This window comes from Lepeophtheirus salmonis, chromosome 6 (assembly GCF_016086655.4).
Source record: "Lepeophtheirus salmonis chromosome 6, UVic_Lsal_1.4, whole genome shotgun sequence".
Taxonomy (NCBI): domain Eukaryota; kingdom Metazoa; phylum Arthropoda; class Copepoda; order Siphonostomatoida; family Caligidae; genus Lepeophtheirus; species Lepeophtheirus salmonis.
The window spans coordinates 49,639,937-49,662,142 of NC_052136.2; the positions used below are offsets into that span (position 1 = coordinate 49,639,937).

Below are 22,206 nucleotides of genomic sequence, written 5' to 3' on the forward strand. Positions count from 1 at the left end.
ATAATATAATCAATCTTAATAAAAGATGGAATTTTAAATACTCAGAATCAGATATATTTAATACATAATGTTAATTTATTTGATCACGAATAAGAATCATTCGTTACGGTAATAATAATCGCAAGAAATACTTTTTTCATTAATACATGGATAAATAAGTCTTGAAAATAAATACACCCAGGATAGTTTTTCGTATAATCCTCATTTGCAAAAGTGTGGTCCTGCAATGGATAAGACTTTTCATAAAAAATATCCATTTTTTTAAATTTAACATCCGATTATGAAATAGATATTTGACGCGTTATTTATGTAAATGTAATTACATAGTTGGTAAGGGCAAATTTCGATTTTTTTTTGTTTAATCCTTAATTTGAGAAGTTTTAACAATGCTTAAGGATGAAGCTGATATAATTACATTTTGATGAAACAAATAAACAATGTCTTGGAATTTATTCGAGTCGTAAAATAACTTGATCTTTATAAAATAATAGTATTGTTTATTTTTTTAACATTTGTATTTCTTTAATATTTTTTGTGTACAATATTATTTATTTTCATGAAGTTATTAATCTATAAAAACTCAACCTCAAACAATATTTTCCCTACAAAAACAATTTTTAAATTAATGCTGCTTCTGAGTTAGGCTCTTTAAAACAACAAAACACTTATTTTAAATTTGCGTCGTTGTTAGAGAAAAAATCATTTTTTTGATTCTTCATACACAAAGGAACGTTCACATCTTCTTTTCGCAGGATTTTAACTTTAGGTTAATTTATTTGGAATCATTTTCACAGGCATCATTTTCGAGTTTTAGGTCAGTAAATATAAATATATTCTAATTTTAGAAGTCAAATCCTTCTGTATGATTCTTTTTTGTGCAAACGTTACGTAAGGCGAAAGACTTGGCCAGGGGTGTCAAACTCAATTTGGTTTGAGGTTGAAGGAACCTTAATCTGATTTCAAGTGGACCATCTAGTAGCTAAAACCATTGCAAAAACAAAATGAAACTAAAATTAAGTAAACTACTTTTTTTATATCGAAATTTGCTGCTGGCATACAAAGCACACGGGGTTTCCATTTCCCCCTATCAACAAACAATATATTTTCTTTTTATTGGCAAATACATTTCACTGATAAGGGAACGAGACTAAACGAACATTAATTACGCAATTGCCATCAAAAGATGATAAACATGCTCAAATGCTACAACTTACTGATGTTGATGTTAGTTCTGCCACTTTGTTGTTTTCATGTTATATATTTGTACTTAAACAGAGTGTCCCTAGCAGATAATATAGGAATAACAGACTTTAAAGAAAATTAAAGTTAATTAATTAAGTTATTTTTATTAATGCAAATTTCCCGAGACGTAGGAAATATCTACGTGGGCCTTATGTTTGACCCTCTATTCATCAAATAAGGACAAATAATTTTTGCTGAAATCCATAATAATTACTGAATGTTGTCAATACAAAATTGTTGTTTAAGTTGCAGGACTCTTATGTATCAAAATATAATGTTCATAATAATATTAGTAAAATTTATTTTTTATAAGCATTTTAAATTACATATCCTTTTTCGTAACCTATATTGATTTGTGGGGCCCATACTAGGAATAAGACTTATTATATCCTTGCAAACCCAGTCCAACCATTAAAAACAGCTTCGTATAAATGTAAATTTGGAGATCTTCAAATTGCATACTTGAGGTTAACGCTGACCCTCACACTATCTCACAAATAATAGCAGTAAATGGAAAGTTAGTTAATGTAAGGTTCCAAGGGTAATACTCCAATGCCGAAACAGTTTCCAGTTTGGGCATTAGGTTGTTTCGTTAATATATTTTTTTTTATCTATGCAAACACAAGCAATATCAAAATTTGAGTAATTTTACACAAATTACGAAAATGACAAAAAAACTGGAGGGCTCTCCCGCTCTTCAAAGATTTGTAACAATTTACGTCTTCACAGATTTAAACTGTATGTCTAAAATAATATAAAACTAAATTTTGAGTTATTTTATTATTAAAACAAAAATGGGCATTCGGTAGAGCGTAAAACCTCCGCCTATGGTAACTTATTGGTATGACCTTGTACATTGACCTCTACCTCTCAAAATGTAATAGCTTCTTACTAAGACAATATATAACGTCAGAGGCAGTATGAAAAGTTAATGACGGAGAAAAAACATTTATGTTTCACTAATTTTTGCCTAAAAAATTTTCATAATGATTTGGAAGGTGGATTTTTTTTCGAAACATGTCCCATAATAGAGGCTTCCTCGAAAGACAAACCATCGACTTCTTCGACAATTCGAAATTATTTAACGTTGCCAACAGTTGCAAAGGCTTTTGATAAAAATGGATTAACGACGCAATCTGTTGCATCTGCAGTTCTGCCTTACTTTAGCTTTGCTTTTGTCAAAAATTATATTCTGGTCATAGATAAAACAAGATTTACAGAGCTGTTTCTAAAGCTCATGTAGAAGCTTTTGAAGTATTTACTTTGATGGACGAAAAGAAAAAACTCAGATAAATAAGAAAATAGGGGACTGTTACCATCCCAAAGTAGTAATAGAAGATCACATCTTAGTTTTATTTGAACCTGGATTATTTTAACTGCAAGACACAACCCCAAGTCGTGTTACAAGGACAGCCATTTTTATTTCGATTACAAATTATTAGAAGGAGAAGGTTTGAATTAAGATGCCATAATTTCGGTTGGGTGTGACAGAACTACAACTAATACCGATTGGAGAGGTGGTATGATTCAATTTTTAGAGAGACCGTTAAATGATGTATTTTTATGTTTTAAGCCAATGAGCTACCTCTTTGCCATTTATTTTTCAGTTTAAATGATGGCACTTTAGGACTTTAAGAATATTAGGGACCAAATGGAAAACGATTGACTGGCTGTGAAATGAAACTGTCGTTCCTTTTTTGTGGTGACTGGTAATTTGCTTAACTTAGCGAAGAATGAGGTCGATCAACTAAGTACAGATCAAAAATATATTGATAAAATATGTCAAGCCGTTTCAACTGGTTCCTGTACACCTGAGCTGGCAAACTGTAAACCTAGAAAATTGGCATACTCAAGATAATTTACTACTACTAATCGTTACTCAGACTTATGCAGACTTTAATCAATCAAAAAACTTGCAAGTGCTTTTCAACTACGTGCTTAAAATCTATGCTCTGTTGTGGTTCTTATTCAAGCAAAAAACATCTTTGTAAGATGGACCTAAGCATATTTTTGAACTAATTGTTTGTTCTACATTTTTAACAAAAATTTTTAATCTGTCGTGGAACATGTTATTGAAAGAAATGTTTTTCTAGGCACCCAGAAACCTACTTGTCAGCTTATTGTTTGATGAGTGCGACCATATTGTAAAGAATAATAAATGCTAGACTAACTGAAATTAGTACTAAAAGCAGAATATTTTAACCACCAAAAGTAAACTTTTATGCAAGAGACTAGAACGAGATTATTGTGTGACACGAATGTAAAGTTACAGTACCAAGGGTTCCTACAAACATTTCTAATGAAGACCTTCAAGTCTTGGCCAAAAATAATAAATAAGAAATTGTTGTTTTTCTTATTACCGCAATCAGTGAAAGATGTTTTAAACTGGTAACAGATACTTCATAAAGTATAACTAACGCTAGTTCAATAGATGGCTTTATAAGAAATAGATTGCTATCTAGAGCAGAAATGCTAAATTTTAGACAAAAAGATATGTTTAAATTCTGATTTATATTAATTTTTATATATTTTGGATCATTGAATTTAATAATAAAATATCTTTCAACATTGAATTTTGTACGATTTTAGGCAATTAGTTTAATTATGGAAAAAAGTACATTTTTACAAAAATTTGAAGACCGGTATTGATCTTAATAATAAAATAATAAAAATTACGGATCGATTTTGATCAAACTTGGTAACAAGACTATAAATGGTCACAGTAAGGGGTCATTATATTTTTAGAGGTAAAGGTCAAACCAAAAAATAATAATAGGCGGAGATTTTGTAATCTACCGAGTGCCCATTCTTATTTTAATACTAAAATAACCGTCAAAGTTCATTTTTGTATTATTGTGGACTTACTGTTTAAATCTGTGAAGACGTGAATGTTTACAATAATTTGAAGAATGCAAATTTTGATACTTCTTGTGTTTGAAAAGCTCAAAAAAATACATTTACGGGACACCTTATTGGACATGCCCGCAGAAATCACAAATCAAGGAATAAAAATTTGTATTGGCTCGGAAAATAGATGAAATCATAAACAAAAAAGCTGGTGGGGAATCAAAGTGGCCAGAAATGGATATAGTGAAAGAAGGAATCGGTAATAAAAATTGTAATGAGAGTCTTATTCTGAAAGAAAACAACAACCATGGTAGCATTACATCCTGTGATGGAAAGGAAGTAGAAAAATCTCAATGATTAATTCACTCTTGGAGTTTAAGGCAACATCTTCGCCAGGTCTACTACAACTTCTGATAATAAAGAAGTAGAAAATAAGCCGGACGACACTTCCACTATAAATAATCCCAAGAACCAGATACATCAGATGATGAGGAACGAAACGAACATAGAGACAGCAATGGACAACAGAACCTTATGTCTGTTACTTAGGTAAGAGAAGGACGGACCAAAGACATTTGAGAAGACTCTTTGAGACAGAAACTCCAAGAAACTATGTTCGTACCCTCAGTAAAAAGAACATATTGCCGGTTAGATATAGATCAGGATCTAATTAAAAAAGAATATCATCTTGTTCACGATTGTAATTTAGAGAATCAATACTCAATTCCACCAGGATACCTCTTCTTCTCGTCCTTTAAGGAAATTAATCAGAACCCAAAACGAGGAGTAACTTTACTGTACAAAACGAATCTAAACCCAAAAGTTCAATATCACTGCACGAATGGAAATCTCATTAGAGCACAGTGTGATTATCTAGGTGTTAACTTTAAAGTGATTGGTCTATATGGGCCAAACACTGACAACCCCCATTTCTACCAGGGTCAGCTGCCGCACAAAATCTCACACGGGCCAATGATAATTGGAGAAGATTTTAACATGAAACTAAAAAAGACCAGAGACACAACAAGCAATGCAGCCAACTCCCATCCTCGATCCATAAATGTTGTGTCATCAATTATTACATCCTTCGGTTTTAATGACGTAGAATGCAAAATACATTCTTACTGACGAAGAAAAAAAAAGCCAAGTTACATTATATATATAGGAAAAACGATCAGAAATATAGAGTGGAATGAAAATGAACAATATTGATGATCTGTCACATTCCAGACTGCAGTGTATGCGGGATAAGAATAATTGAAAAAAAAACAACATTATAATAATAATAGGCTATTAGATAATAATGGCATGAAATCAGATGACCTGAAATTCATCTTCAGTAAGATCAATAATTTTTACTCTAAACTCTACTTATGTTATGATTACCGGAGTGATAATAAATGCAGGAGATGCCGGAAGAATACAGATTCCTATTGTGAGTGCTTGAGGTGTGGACCGAGTAATGATGCTGATATATCAAGAGCAGGTAAAGATCTAACTGAAAAATATTTGACACACTTTGAGATTAAGAATGCCGTTTTCAAAAATGCTAACCTAAATAACTCCCTTGGGCAATCTCTCGTTCGAATTTTACTAAATATAAGTTAAACTTTTGATCCCTGTTCTGTTCTCTTTTTCAGAAATAGTAATGTCTCAAAAAATCACAACAATTAATATATGCAACAAAGACACAGAAACACTTGACTCTTACAGACGTCATCTCCATTATTAATTTATATACCAAAGTCATTAAAAGTATGGACTAGTTCAGCAGTTAACTGAAGACTATGACATTAACATTATTTTATTTTTAATTATTCTTCTGTTTTTTTTTTTGTTTTTTTATTATTAGTTTGATTATTTTTCATTTTTACCGTTGTTCTACTTAAGCTTAAAAATGTATTTTTTATACATTGTGCTAAACTTTTGGTATTGTAGAAAAGCTTATATTTTGTTATGAATAAAGTTAGGACAAGTGGCAAAAAAACAAAAGAATACAAAAACAACCTAAGATTAGAAGGCAGTTCTTCATTTTTGATATTTATGAAGAAGCATTCCATATACTCCAAAAGAAACAATTAAATAATTTGAAAAAATCTATTAGATTTAGAAATGATGCACATGTACTTTTCATGTCCCTATTTAGTTTTGTGAAGTTGTGAACAATTGGAATCCCTTATTAAACGAAGAATATTACAACAATTGGAAAGAATTGGCTAAATGCCATCTGATTTGGGGCCTTTTAATTTCCCGTTTTGAAGTTACCAGATCAAAACTATAAGTCAAAATTTAATCACCTACAATAAACTTTTTTGTCTGCCAAGTCAACTGGGGATAACTTGAATGTAAGAAAACTGCCCGGGGGAAAATTGCCAGTGGAAGATTGCCATGGAGGAAAATTGCCTGTATTTTGTTCAAACTTCATGATGAATGATAAAATATTATAAATTCACTTTATATTGTTTATGACAAATATCTAAACATATTTTTTTGTTCCTTCCTCCAAGCGGGTAATGTTATTGGAATATTATTTCTTTGCATTTTTTTAAATTTAATCCAATCATCTAAGATAGAGATCGATAGGATTGGATGGAAGATGAGGGAGGAATAAATACCTGAGAGTCCAGAATACTTTGACAACCCCTGGGTTCTTTAAAAACCACTATCAAAGCATCACACAGATCCAAATAACCCCGTAATACTAAAGAGCGGAGATAATTCAACCATATTTTGTCCCTCCCCCCTCCTTTATTGCAATAATATTACTCACACCTGAAGTTACTCCCTGTGGGGATGGAACAAAGGATTATATTTAGATATTTATAACAAATAATTTTAAGTGAATTTATAAAGTGTCATCATTCATCATGAAGTTTGAACAAAATACGGGCCATTTTCCTAACAGGCAATTTTCATCCATGACAATTTTCTCCAGTGGAGTTTTCTGCGCACGATTTTCAACTAACCAAACAATATTAATGAATTTATTCTTGTAATTGAATTCACAAGGTTAATTTTGGAAAATGGAAGACCAAATTGCATAAGTCATGATGAAAAATGTGTTATTTCAAGAGCGATATCTTGCAGGGAGAAGAGTTTTTTCCTATCAATGAGTAAACTCTTAAAGTAAAGGATATATTTGTTTACTTTGTAGGATAGATTTGGTTACAGTAGGAGAGATTAACTCAGGCTATGACAAAATAAAAAACTTTGGAGAAAGGGACGTCCAGTGTTGGAAAACGTTAGAGTTTTCAAAGATGGCAAAACTAATTATAAAATTAATTTTTTATTTTGTCTGAAGCCTACACATATTTTTATAATACATGTTAAGTATTTAAAGTTCAAATATCTACTGATTATATTCAAGATAAATAATAATGACAACAAGAAGAAAAAGAAGAAGTGATTAACTTGATCAAATCAAACTTCAATAGATCTCCGCCCCTCTAGACGAAAAAAAAACCAACAAAAAAAACAACAACTTCGATCTCTTTTTTTTTTCTTAACGTCAAGTACAACAGAATATAAACAATAAATCACACAAACAATATAAAAATAAAAACATCAGGTATTAATTTATAAAATGTATCTTATAACCCACACAGTTGGGGATTCTTGTAGGACCCTGGCGATTCCAAAAGCAGGACGGAGTCTATCTTTTGAGACATTGTCGACTTTGGCGCCCAAGTCAAATTTAAAATAACGACCGTAGCTTCTAAGGATTTTAAATTGACCCAAGAAGGTTGAACAAAGATATTCTCTAATTGGCTTATTTTTAACAAAAATATAGTCAGCCTTGCTGAGACGAATGTTGAACGTTTTTCTCTGGGTTACTCATGAGGGAACATGGGCCACCTTCTTCATCGTCTCGAAGAAGCGCCCCACATCGGCATCTGCATTAGGAATAGGAAACGAATCGAAGAAGCCTGAATTCCTCAGTCCCCACAAAACAACAAGCAGAACATTCATTTAATTTTCTTTCTCTTTTAGTATCCATAAACTAGCCCAGTTTTTAGGGATCTGTTGAACCGTTTAATAAATCCGTTTTATTCAGGATGATATGATATGGTCGTCCTATTTGCAATTCCAAGAGCCCTGCAAACACACATCCAAATAGCCCTTGTGAATTGCATCCCCCTGTCTGACACAATGATACCAGGTACTACAAATCTCGATATCCAACCGTCCAAGAAAGCTCCAGGCACTGTAGTAGAGGTGATATTAGGAAATCGGACCACTTCCGGCCACCTTGTATACCGATCCATTATAGTCAGGGCATAGCACTGTCCTTTGACGAGGGTGAGGGGGCCAATTATATCAATGTGGCTGACGGCAAGTCTCGCTGATGGTGGATTGAAAGAGGATGTGGGCTTGGAGGTTCTAAAAGGCTTCGTTTGTTGACATGTGATGGATTCTTCAGTAAATTTTTTAATGTCAGAACGTAATTTAGGCCAAGCTTAGAAAAGTGATACCCTTCTTAAAGTCTCTGTGAATCCCGGATGATTTTCTTGAAGATGGAATTCTTGAAAAGTTTCAACTTCCTATTTAAGAGGTTTTAAACCCTCCAGTGAAATAGAATGTCCAAGGAACTCATCAGAGTCCCTGAAAACTCGCATTCTTCAAGAGAAAGTACCAAGCCGGAAGTTTTAAGCTGCAACAAAACTGCACTTATGGACTGCCAATGTTCATACCTTGTCCGACAAGCAATCAATATATCATCAAGATACACGAAGACATTTTTAATTCCCCTCAAAACACAATCGATGAGTCGTTGGAATATCTGGGTAGTGTTTTTAATGCCAAACGGCATTCTCAAGTACTCATATAGCCCCAATGGCGTAATGATAGCTGTTTTACTGATAGAGCCTTCACTGATAGGTATTTGATTGTAAGCTCTGTGCAAGTCCATTTTACTAAAAATTTAATCACACGAAATCCCTGAAATTTGGAATAGAATATCGATCTAGATCTGTCATGTTATTTAATTGACGATAATCACAACTCATTCCACAGCCTCATTTGGCTTTAGGTACTACATGAATCACTGATGAAAAATTTGTAGAAGACGGACGAATTATTCCCTTCTCCAGAAATCCATCAATTTCGTTTTTAACAAAATTGAGTTTAACACCATCCAGCTTGCGGGATTTTGCAAAGCAAGGAGGACTCTTAGTTTCAATGTAATGTTCAACTCCATGAGCTGGGTAAGATTCAGCAAAAAAAATTCTGGGCATTGAGATTGAACCAATTGTGCTTCTTATAGTTCTTTAATGACTTTTATCATTATAAAATTATTTTTTGTTGAATAGTTCAATATTAATTTTGTAGAAATGAAGAACATCAGCTCCTAAAATAGAGCGTCCTCTATATACAACAAATAATTTCCTAGATGTTCTATTTGTACCTTTAGAGTTTTAGTACCGAGAACTTCTACTCAATTCCCTCCATAACCAAAGGTAGATGACATTTTAACACGAATAAAATCTTTACAATTCGTCGGGTATATAACGGATACCTGGGCACCCGTATCTACAAGAAAACTACTTGAATTTATATTGGCTTTCATTAACAAGAAAATTGAAAATTATTTAATGCCTCTTTCCCATGCAACCGAGGACAATTTAGTTTTTTTTGAATCAATGAATTAAAATGACAATCAGGACCAGATCACACAGTTGCATTCAAACCAAATTTAGAAATATAATAACATACTTTTTTAAATTTTGGGAATGTTGAGGACTTAGAAAAAGCTCAACTAGGTCTCTTCTTAATCAAAGGTGCGCCAGTGGCAGAAGAAGATGGATCCTCGACTGTCGAAATTGAAGAGTTTGTAACTTCCTTCGCAGCTGTACACATATCTGCTAAATTCTTAGTCGTAAGTGTTGATTGTGCTCTCAAATATCCCTGTTGTTCCTTTGGAGCATTCCTTATTAGTGCCTCTTTAATCAAACTTTCAATTAAACCCTTTAGGTATTTCTCATCCAGAAGATGTTCAACCTCATCTTTTGCCTCCATGCTCGAGAGCCTGGAAGTATCAACCATCATGTCGACTACTATTTTTATCCTTGCGGAAGATGATAACCCATATCGGAATAACATGGATTTCTTCGCTCCCTCATAAGTTCAATTCTCCGAACCCAGTTCTCAACATCCGAAGAACAGAACCTAGGAGGGCAGAGTTCCACAACGGCCATTACTAAATTTGCCTCTTCCGTCTTAATCAACCATGCTCATTTTTGCGGAGACACAGGTGGTAAAGTTTGCTTTCGGGGCATTTTTCGAATCACGTCGGGGTCACCAATGTGAAGTATTTAAAGTTCAAATATCTACTGATTATATTCTAAATAAATAATAATAATAACAAGAGGAAAAAGAAGAAATGATCAACTTGATCAAATCAAACTTCAACATTCATAGCAATAATAAATTTATAAATATATATAACAAATGGACTGAAAAGTTCCGGACTTCACACATAAACGATACTATTGTTTTAAATTACTTGATTATCATGTAAAACCAATCATAAATATATAACTGTCAAAACTTCTTGACAGTCTGGTTTTTATTTAATGAGCTATAGTGCTAAGTGTGACACAACTTTTGTTATTTCTAAAATAATGGATCAAAAACAGAGCAACAGTTTGAAAAGTGTTATGGGTAGTCCGCTCCAGAAAGCGAATATAAATAATAATTTTAAAAATCTAATAAGGAACCAAAAAAACCTGATTTATTTGTTACACCCGGGATTTTTTAGCCCATGAATCAGACAAATAATTCAAAATTATATCCTGGACCCACAAAAAATCCTATTTTTTTTTGATAAATTAAGAATAAGTTTCACTTTATACAAACGTTTATATGTATTACAAATTTTTTTTGAATTGTAGGTAATATTCATAATAAAATTATGTTCCTGCATGTATATATAAATATCTTTGACAAAAGTTGGTACAACAAATTAAATATAATTTAAAAAAAAAATTTCAAATATATTATATAATTATACTTACAAGCTACTCGTTCAAAAAAATACAATATATGTTGCTACAATACCAATGTATTTATGTACATTATAAGTACAACATATATGAATTTATACTTACTTTTGTATATATAAATCAACCATGAAATGTTAGATAAACCAAATACTAACAAAATATTTCATAATAATATTAGACAAAAACAGAAGGCCTTACATTCTGTTATATAGTAAAATACTAAATCTTGTAGATTCCTTTCATATGTACATTGAACATAGCATAATTTTTTATTTATAGGGTACTTGGAATTATTGTTATTGTGTTAGGTTATATTGAATACTGTGAAATTTTAGTATTTATATTTATACTTAGACTGTTTGTTAGTGAACAGTGTTTTTATAATGCTGTTAGTTAATGCTGAGTAAAAAAGAAACCCTAATAATCAAACGTATTTTATTATATAATATAATAATAAGGTCATTTAAAAAAATTATCATTTATTTAACTTTTTAGATCAATTTTGTGATCGTAAATATCAGTTAAAATACTTGCATGAATATTAGACATTCAGAAAAAAATATTTCGTTATTTAAAAGAAATATTAAAAATATGAGCTTTGGGTTACTACAAGATAGAATTTGATATTCTTAGTCTAAAAACATTTATTTTTTATTGACAACTACTATGAAATATTTTTTGTGTGGGGTTAATATTAGTACGCATCATTTCGATAAAGTAGCGTGTATTCTATAAAACTAAATAAAACATTAGTTACAATATTATAGTTTTGTAGAAACAGTTGTACCCTCAGTTCTCACATTGAAAAAAAAAACCTCTAGAATATCAAAACGATAAACAAACTAACAACTTTTAAGAAAAATAGCTAATCATATTTTACTAAACTTCGATTAAAATTGGCTAAATATACGAAACTTATAAAGAAGGGATAAATAATTCCATATTATCTGATTTAATGTTGTAGGATCATATTAAAAAGTATTGGGGAACAAATGTAGAAGAAAGGAATAAAAAGATTTTTATGTATCTTGGTTTGTCCAAGTCTATAATATACCAGTTCACTAACGGAGGATTAAGAAGAAATTTTACATTTTAAGCTATTTCTACCAGAAAAAACTCTCAATCTTCTATTTCTCAATTATTGTAATTCTCACTAATAGTGAGAGTTTTTTTTTTTTAAAGACGGATCATGATTTGTTGAATTCTGTTACCTGGTCTGACTCGCAACAAAAGAAAAACATGAGTCGTAAGTTATGAACCAGTTAATTTATTAATCACTAGAATCACATTTTATACTGCTTAAAAACAAATATTTAAAACTTTTATGCACATATGAAACAGTTTACGAATCATTTAACCAAAAATAAATAATTTGTGAGGTTTTTGAGTTGATTCCTAGTCGTTATTTATTTACTTTTTCCAAGTATCAAACGTTAGTTATAGTTGAAAAATCAATTTATCAATATTATTTATTGGTTATCAAAGGAAAAAAGACTGGAACGTAAATAATTGTTGCTGTAGTAAAGATCCATCATTTGAAACATATTTAGGTACTTCGTAGGGGTAATTTATTAATGCATAAATCATAAGAAAATTAAGCTACATGATCCTTTAGTTTTATATAAATCAAACTTTTATTTTAATGAATTATATATCATTATTTGAAGATTATAAATTAATTAAATATTAATTAAATTCTAAATTATGAGTATTAATTCAATACGAAATTCCCTAGGAATTTCCCATAGGTATTAAATAGAATCGTAATTGAATTGCAGAAATATATTGGTTACAAAATTTCGATATTGGGTTGGGTCCGGAGTCTTAAAGACGCGCCCTCAATTGGAAGTAAAAGTAGTCCGATGTAACAAAATTTGCTGTCTGATATTATCATCATAAATATTACTCAATAAACATTCATTTAGCTGGTAGCGAAGTATATGCCAGTAGAGAGTATTGGAATATCAGTTATAATCTGACATGGTTGCATAGCGTTTTTATAGCTATATGTTTTAGTTATTTAGCCATATGTTGTTACTTATTTGAACTATTATTTTTATATATGTTTGGAATTCAAATGTTAGCACGTAGTTAGTAGTTTTTTGCTAAATTTTTTAAAACAAGCGATAAGATATAACTTATTATTAATATATCTTAAATTATTGTACAACTAATAAAATTAAGAATAATTAAAAACATTATTTTGCATAAAATATACTTAAATATTTACTGAATGAATTCTATGAGTAAAATGTGAAATTTTGCAAGGATTTATAAAAAGGACAAAAATAATGACCTGTAACCCTTTTAAAAAATCCTAATGAGTTAAACTGATATACATTTCTATCAAATAAGCTAAAATGTATTTTATTTCTCCACGGTCACCTTATTTTAAATAAAGTATGTTAACTAATAGCTTAAAATAAATTATTAGATGTAGAACTCGATTTTGAAGACTTGATTTGAGCTTAAAATGAAAGAATTCAGATTTTAGTGAACTTGATACCCTTTCTTAATGTGTTTTTTAACAATTTTTTAACAGAGATAAAAAAATATGACATGTTTTGTGATTACATTTAAGGGAAAAATAACTCCATTGGAGTCGGAATAAGTAATAAAATTTAAATGATGTACTATTTTGTAATAAATATTTGGCTCTTACAATTACTTTTAATTTATCTAATTAATTTATAAATCACTCTAACATAAATAATAATGGAATTAAAGTAATTATGTATAAATCTGAAGACTTTGTAAAATTGTATACAAGGATTTGAAACTCATCTCGAGACTAAATAATAAGATTTTGGACTCTAATTAGTCACTACTACTGTTTGATAAATAAATTTACAGATTCAACTGACCCTCTTAGCGGTAAAACAAATATTAAACATCTTTTAAAAGAAACTAAATTCAAATATTTTCAACTTATTTGTAGAAAGTAATAAAATTGTAATTTTTTTAAGCCCGCATATAATGATATTTTACATGTTGTATATATTAGGCTATACCTTGGAATTTAAATAATCCTTGTACCAATGCCTGTTACATACCTTTTACCATTTGAAATTGCATCACATATTTTCTCTGTAATTTCCATTGGAATAACATTGTAGCAATGGACATCCTGATCATCCAGCCATCCATAGGCTGATCCCAAAAAGTATTGATTTTCAATATATATAAACTTCCTTGCTTTTCGGATTGCCTCTGTGTAACCTCTCACGATGGAGTTGTCAACACTTCGTCCTTTTTTAGTCGTAAACGATGTTTCATTTTCTAATTGAAACCTAATAGGAATAAAGAAATAGTTGTACATGGATGATCTAATCTAGTGGTACACATTTTATTTTTTTCAATTTTTCAAGAGTAAGAGAGTTTGTGACGACATTTATATGGTAAAACATCTTAAAATACTACTAGCGCAACTTTTATTTAGTATCTGCTCCCTTAGCTCTAATAATTGTGTCAATAGCATGCCGAAATCCCTTGCTGGCCTTGACTATGTTGTCAGACTAAAACTGGGCCCATTCTTTCTTGATGGACGCCTTGATGAGCCTGGACACTCATGTGAGGAGTAGCAAATAGCCTATTCTCTAGACACTCCTAAATGCAGTAGTCCAAAAAGTTTGCTTCTGGAGAGGAAGGTGACTAGATGTTTAGGTCCCAAAAGTACGGAAAGTTTTCTCTCAAGAAGACCTGGGTCTTAGCAGGGCTATGACATGGAGCTCCGTCTTGAGTAAAAAAAAAAGTTGTTCCCGAACTTTTCTCTGGTCCAAGGTAGCACTTCCTTATCCAGAAGTTTGATGGCATTGAGCGGCTCCTTTTTTTTCACAAAAAACAACAACAAAAAACTTTGCCTGTTTATAGCCACTGGATTTTTTATTATGAAGAGAAAAGAGTAAAATTTTGATCAAATATTTTGTGCTTTTGTGAAAAATTAGAATTTTATTTGCTCTTCCAACCGTCTCAGTTTGCTCTGTTCATAGATAAGATGTCTTGTTGTCCTCTTCCGTGATTTTGAACAAAAGTCATTCGGGATTGAGTGGTAATCAAATGTGTACCACTACATAAAATCAACCCTGTATAAGTTTCTTTAAATTATTTAAGTGATTCAAATATTTATAACTAGAGGAGTAAACTTTCAATTGTCAGTTGATATGTATAAATACTTTACTGTCGTCACATATTTCATAATTTATGGTTATTAATATAGTTAATAGAAAAATAAACAAAAAAGTCCCATTTCGTAAACTGATACAATCATATACTTTATTTTATTGTTAATTTATTCTTCCTCTCAAAAGATGACGTGTGAAAACACTTTATCACTTTTTGCCCAAAATATTAATTTTTTTGAAAAAATAAAGTTATCGAGCCAATTGTTATTATTTACTCATCACTATTATGCATATTTTAAGAGATTAAGAGTATTTTTTTCACAATTTTTCTACAAGCAATGTTGTAGAGTACATCTCTATGCGTGAAAAACATTGAACATCTTTTTCATCAAGGCCCAGTCTTCTCCCTGATGGCAATTCTGCGCAGAGGAGTGCTGTTATCGCAACTCTCTTTTCCTACTATGTGCTCATGATGTCAGCTAAGACAATGTTTTTCTTTGCAATCGACAGCTAATTATGTGTTCCACAACATTGTTCCTTGAAGAAATTGTTATAAAATGGCTAGTATCTCTCAAATTTTGTATAGTAGAGATGAGTAAATAATAACGGTGAGTCATGTAGAGGAACAAAATCGGTCTTACCTAGCTCCATCTGATGTAATTGATCGAAAAACTTGAACTTTCCAACTATCACTTTCATGAAGACATGGTACGTCTTTAATATCGTAGTCTGGATACTCTACGTTTTGAATTAGAAGTCTTGAGTTGTCTGGTAGCTCTTTACCCCATCTTTAATGATAAAATATAATTAATGATGTAAAGTTGTGATGTGTTGTAATATAAGAAAATATTATTTTATAAGCAAATTTTTCCAGATATACAAACATAAAAATGCAAATTACAAATCATTTTCTTCATATCTTTAATCATCTAACTTTTGTATGTAGGATTATATTAATCTATAATTATAATCAACATTTTAAATTAAATTATTCAATCTAAAACAACGTATATTGTTTGGTTTTTTCAGAAAAATAAGTTGAAAAATTGAGAAAATTTGTAAAGTCATCAGCAGTAGAGTTGTAAATTATAAGCAATGCCTGGTTATTAAAAAAATAACCAAAATTGACAACGTTATCCTAACACTTATCTCTCACGACGTATCAATCACGATTAGCTCCATTAGCAGCTATGAGAGTAAAGAAATAGACTCAAATCCCAAACAATTTATGAATAACAAGGGTTTTGGCAAGAATTATTCTGATATTTATCCTTAATTCAAGTTTGACGTATAGTTATAATTCCATAATAAATTCTCAGTGTTGCAGCTTTGAAAGATCAGAGGTTGAGTTACTTCCAAATTAGTTTGTTCCATGCACTTGATTGACCAATGGTCGTTTAAGTTTTCTGGGATTTTGGCTGGTCTTGAATTTATGTGCCTATTATGTGGGACGACAGGAAAGGGTTTTAAAAAAATTTCTTTTGGGAGATTAGTAATATAATTGTAATTGCTTATGACACCACAGCCATATCTTTGGAGAACCACAAAATTATTTTATAGTATTTAAATGTATTAGGGACCTATTTCCTTTTCTTGCACTTTAAATTTACCTTGGTAATTAAGAATATGATACTCAGTGGCAAAAGTAGCATCGTGAGTAATCGTATCTGGTATGATTTTCCATTCTTATATTAATGCCCATACCAAGACGGAAATATACATGTACATATATAACATGTTTATTTAACTCAATTTTCTTAACGGAAAGGATAAATTGTATTACTAAAATGTTAAATTTATCCTAATTAGTGCAATTTTCTCTTATCAAAAGGGGGGATGCTTAGAATTCACAACTCTAGCCATCACACTCTGACAAAGGCAACAAATGAACTTAATAAATTTACTGATAATAATATTAAAATCTATAGTATTGGTCCAAATATGCTTGTAGTATACATTTTGAACGCAAAGTAAATTGAAATAAGAAAGTATTACATAATGTGAATAGGCCAGGAAATGGTGGCCATTACATATGTTGTCTGTGAGATACTAAATTGAATATTTATAATATGAAAAAAAAAAACATTTTACATCTCATTTCTTAGAAAATACAATTTTTTTAATAATTCTATTTATATAGGTTTTAGAACTTATAAAGGACTAGTTTTGTGTTATAGTATTGAAAATAGTCTTACAAAAATATTTAAGGAAAAATATTTTTACTCAAAGTAAAAAGAACGATACCCATAAGACATTTAATGCTGTAAATTTTATAAGCATATCCTCTTTGTTTTTTGTTTTTTAAATCCCAAGTGGATAATTTTTCTTTGAGAACATATTAAAGCTAAAAGGAAAACATAATTATTTAGACAAATTCAGTAGAAATAATAAGACATCTTATATTACTATATAGAACCTTTTTAAATCTTCCATTTTTTAAGAAGTCAACTTTTCTAGAAAAAGAAGAATGAAATTATATCTTACACGCCCCAATTTTTTTTTTTTCATTTATAACCTGTATGATAAATTTGAATTTCGCTGTATGTATGGGTATTGATGAAAAATTTGGATATTTTTCAACTTTATATTTTATCTATTTTTTTGAAAATAAATAAGTGTTATTGGCAGTGAAAAAAAAAACTACTTTTCTTTGATAAAATTATGCATCATTGTTTAATGCAGGTATGTTTCACACAAAGAAGGTTCTTCGAAAATTCCTATTCATTGAAGATATATATTGATTTATATATTTTTTTAAAGTGTATAATACATTTATGATATTTTGTACTTCAAATATTCTGCAAAATTTTGTTTACTTCATAATTAAAAAAATATGGTTAATTAGTTATTCATTACTACTAATTAAAACTATATTTAATCAAATAATTGTATTTTATTACATTTGATTGAATATTAAATCGTTTAGTTGTTTTTGAGTTTTTTTTTTTTTCACTTTTGATTTTTAACTTAACCCCTATCTATTCTCCTTAAGCTGCAAAAAGGGGTTTTTATGTTTTTGGTATTGCATAAGTCTGCCTTATATTACAGCCCAAATAATGGGCACTCCCATTTTAGCTTCACCAGTTTTGAAAGAGGCACATATGCAAAATTTCAGCCTCCTGGGTTCAACGGTGTGGGCTTGCATAAAGGGCACACTTTCGGGAGGTCGGAAACTTTTCAAACCACCCTCGTTTATGCAAAGAGTTCATATTTAATGAGCGAGTATCATGAAGGAAAAAAAATATAATATCATTGACTTCCTTCGGAAAATTAATTTCGTTCATTTATAATTACATATGTTTCTACAAAATACATAGATGTCTCACGAGACCTAGGTCTGAAGATATCATTGCTATAATTTCTCTTGTAGCATACTGTATAAGTAATCCAATAAGAAACAACTATATATTGAGTATTAATTATACAATATTATCCTCGAAAAGAACTGTCTACATACTTATTAATTAACTCTCCGTTTCTTCCCTACAAATATTTATGCAATAACTTTTTTGGGATGTTTATAGATCCCCACAAAAATGGATATATTTGCAATATAATACTTTATTTGAATTTAATAGTTGTATCATACCATACTACAAGTTTTATATATCAAAACAGTTTTGTTTTGGTTTGATAATGATAGTAGACATGGTACTACAGTATAATGATTCAACAAAGTTTTGAAAACCATAAGAAAAGAAATGGAATTAATGTTATTCCTATAAAAATGTTTATATTCATATAACTTGTAATAACTTGTACCGTTCTGTGTCTGATCCCTGTCTTATCTCCTTTGTTTAATTTGACACTATTATTCAACCAACTAAGCTTCCTTTTTCCTGTAAAATAATAACTCACATTTTTGGGCTCTTCTTATAAAATCTATAAATATCTCAACAACCTTGTTCAAATACATTCCTTCCACGTTATCTATTTATTACCAACTCGGATACTTAAACTTAAATACATAATTAATCAACTTGTAGCAGCTCATCAGGTTGTAGAAAACAAAATTAAATTGTGAGAAAAGGGCGAAAATAATTCGATTTCCAAAGTCCCTGTCAGGACTCTTGATTTTGAATAGTTGGGAAAGAGACACGAACATCAAACTCTTATGTCAAATTGAATGCAGAAATTCCTGACATTTTTTGAAAAATATAAGAGCGGACTGTTGGATGAGTTAATTGGAAATACTATGATGATTGGAAAATCTTGACAATATTTTAAACCTCTTAGTGAAACAACATCAAAAAAAAAAAAAATATTCTAGAGGATACATAAATTTCTTAACGCCACTAATCCAAAAATTTCCCTGTTTTAATTTGAAGGTCTGAAAATTCTTCAGAATAGTTAGTGAAATTGGCTGATCAATTGCATGAAATTATTAATATGAAGTTAATTAAGCAAGTGACTTCATGCTCATGAAAAACTTTAGATAAAAATCATAACCAGGAATCAAATCTTTAACTATAATTCCATATTAATCCCAACCAACGTCCCATTTTATTTAAACCAAATCTCTTTTATGCCCATGTTTCACGCTCTACTAAGAAATGGTGCATATTTCCGAAATAAAAATTGGATATAAAGATAGACCCTTCATCATGTCCTTCTTCTCCTCGTCTTTCGAAAAAATGAACAAAAAAGTTATTTTGGCGGGAAATTTCTTGTCCTTTATCAAAGTCTTAAGTCAAATAAATAATTTGATTAAGTTGGACATTTTAATCGATAAGGAAGTACAACATCACTATTACCTATTGAAAAAGCTTAAATTAATTATCTCTTTCCGTCAACTGTAAAGCTTGTTGCGGCAAATGGAGAAGCAATTCTAGTATTTGGAGAGTTAACTTCTGTAATTGGAATCAATGCATTACACAGGAATCATCCATGGACTTTTTTTTGTACCTGATGTATCTAATATTATAATAGGAATTGATTTTCTTCATAATTAGGAGTTTGTAATCGACTACAAAAGTGGAACTTTGTCCGATCCAAAAACTGGTATTTTAGCTGGAAGCATTATTTTGTCAAAGAATGACATATTTGCTATGAATCAAATATTTGCAACATTTGAATCCTGTATTAAATATATTTTTGTAAAATATCCTTATTTAACAGTATCTTGTCTTAATAACGCCCCAAGCGGAATTCCTTCGGGCGTACATCATCGGATAGATACTGGACGTTCTCCTTCGTGTGCATTAAAATTTTGCTGGCTTTCTCCTAATAAAAAAGAAGAAGAATTGCCAGGAATTATTAAAACGCTTCTTGAATCTGGAATTATTTGGCCCTCCAGTTCGCCATTGAAAACACCTTAGCTCTTTGTAAAGAAGAAACAAGAATGGTCAGTCATTACCGACTTTTAAAAGCTTAAACAATTCCTGATAAATATCTACTTCCTCATATGAAGGAAATTGCTACTCATCTTGATGGTTCAAGAATATTGAGTGAGATTTACCTTTGTCAAATAGACTACAATATTCCTGTCAATAAAGAAGATAAACATAAAACTGCTATTACAACCCCTTTTGGTCTTAATAAATTTGATTATCTTGGAGTCAGAAGAAAACCTGTCGGTTATCAAAGCATTCCTGAAACTGGTATCCCCTTCAGAATTGGGGTGATTCTTAGGAATTACTGTATTTAATAGGTATTTTTATCCAATTTTGTTAATCTGATTTCACCTTTAATAGAATTAATCTGTTTATTATATATTAAAAAGGATTTAGTTTGTACTCAGAAATAACATAGTTTGAGAATATGAAAATACTTTATATCAATTTTGTTGCTTACTTTTTCTTAACCCAAAGTTAAATATATTTTGTATTGAATTACGGACATTTCAAATCATGCAGTGGGAGTCGTTCTCCATCACATTGTAGATGACGAGCCATCTCCCATTTGATGTTTCTCTAAGAAAATAAGACAAACCTAAGTTAGATATTCAACTTTCGATCGTAAGTTATCAGGAGCCCATTTATCCGTGTTACATTTCAAACGCTGTATTGAGTGTCAAAATATGACAATTTTTACTGACCATAACCCTCAAAATTAAGCCAAGTGAGACTAAAAACAACGTTGTTTGTCATTAATTACTGAATTCGTAAAGGACCTTAAATTTATCAGAGGTGAAGACAATATAGTCACTAAATATTTATCACGTCCAAATGCAAGGTTGGTAAAATTCTGTATGTATTGATTTACCTCAAATTACAAATGCTCAAACCATCGCTTAGTCAGAAGAAGAATGTATAAAATATTATTATTAATTTCAACATAAATTTAAAAAGATAAAAATTTCAGGTTAGATTGAAAGAATTTACGAAAAGTTAACTCCTTCTCCCATATGTTACATCTTCGCTTGATAATGATATTTTTGTTAGTTTCACAATTAATCAGATTCAAGTGAAAAATCTAAAGCATTAATGTCAATTCTGGTCATCTAGGGACACAGAAATAAAAGTGAGGGAAGTAGAATGTAAGAATTGTCAAAAGTCGAAAGTGGGTCATCATATAAAGACTGAAATTCAACCACTTTATGCCGGAGGTAGATTTCGAACAATTAATCTGGATATTGTAGTCCTATACCACCTGTAGAAATTCCGGGACAATCTTAGCTTTTACCATATATGTTCATTCTAAATCGTATTGAATAAGTTGCTCGATGGATTGAAGTTTATCCACTAACTGATAAAACTAGCTCTGCTATTAACTACAACCACTTTTATACATGTATGGATTTCTCATTTTGGAGTACCATTGTAAATAGTTACTTATCGTGGAAAACAGTTTGAATCTGAATTTTCCAATCAATTATCACCCCTAGTTGGTTTTCATAAACTACGTATGACGTCGTACCATACCCAAACAATTGGAAGGATAAAAAGAGTGCATAGGGTTATAAAGTTTGCATTGAAAGCCGAAAATACTAAATTACATTTTGACTTGCCTCTTTTGATTCCTGGCCTCAGGAAGATCACTTTAGCAAATTCAAT

At 30.5% G+C, this 22,206-nt stretch overlaps 1 protein-coding gene across 1 annotated transcript in view; it reads right to left on the bottom strand.

Moving 5' to 3' along the window:
• Positions 1–22,206, bottom strand: part of LOC121120585 (uncharacterized) — a 173,753-nt gene that overhangs the window by 7,378 nt on the left and 144,169 nt on the right. Inside the window, exons 7-8 of the mRNA XM_040715460.2 lie at positions 15,853–15,999; positions 14,144–14,380 (exon numbers count right to left, since the gene is read on the bottom strand). Coding sequence (XP_040571394.1) covers positions 14,144–14,380; positions 15,853–15,999 — 384 coding nt within the window. The remainder of the gene's footprint in view (positions 1–14,143; positions 14,381–15,852; positions 16,000–22,206) is intronic.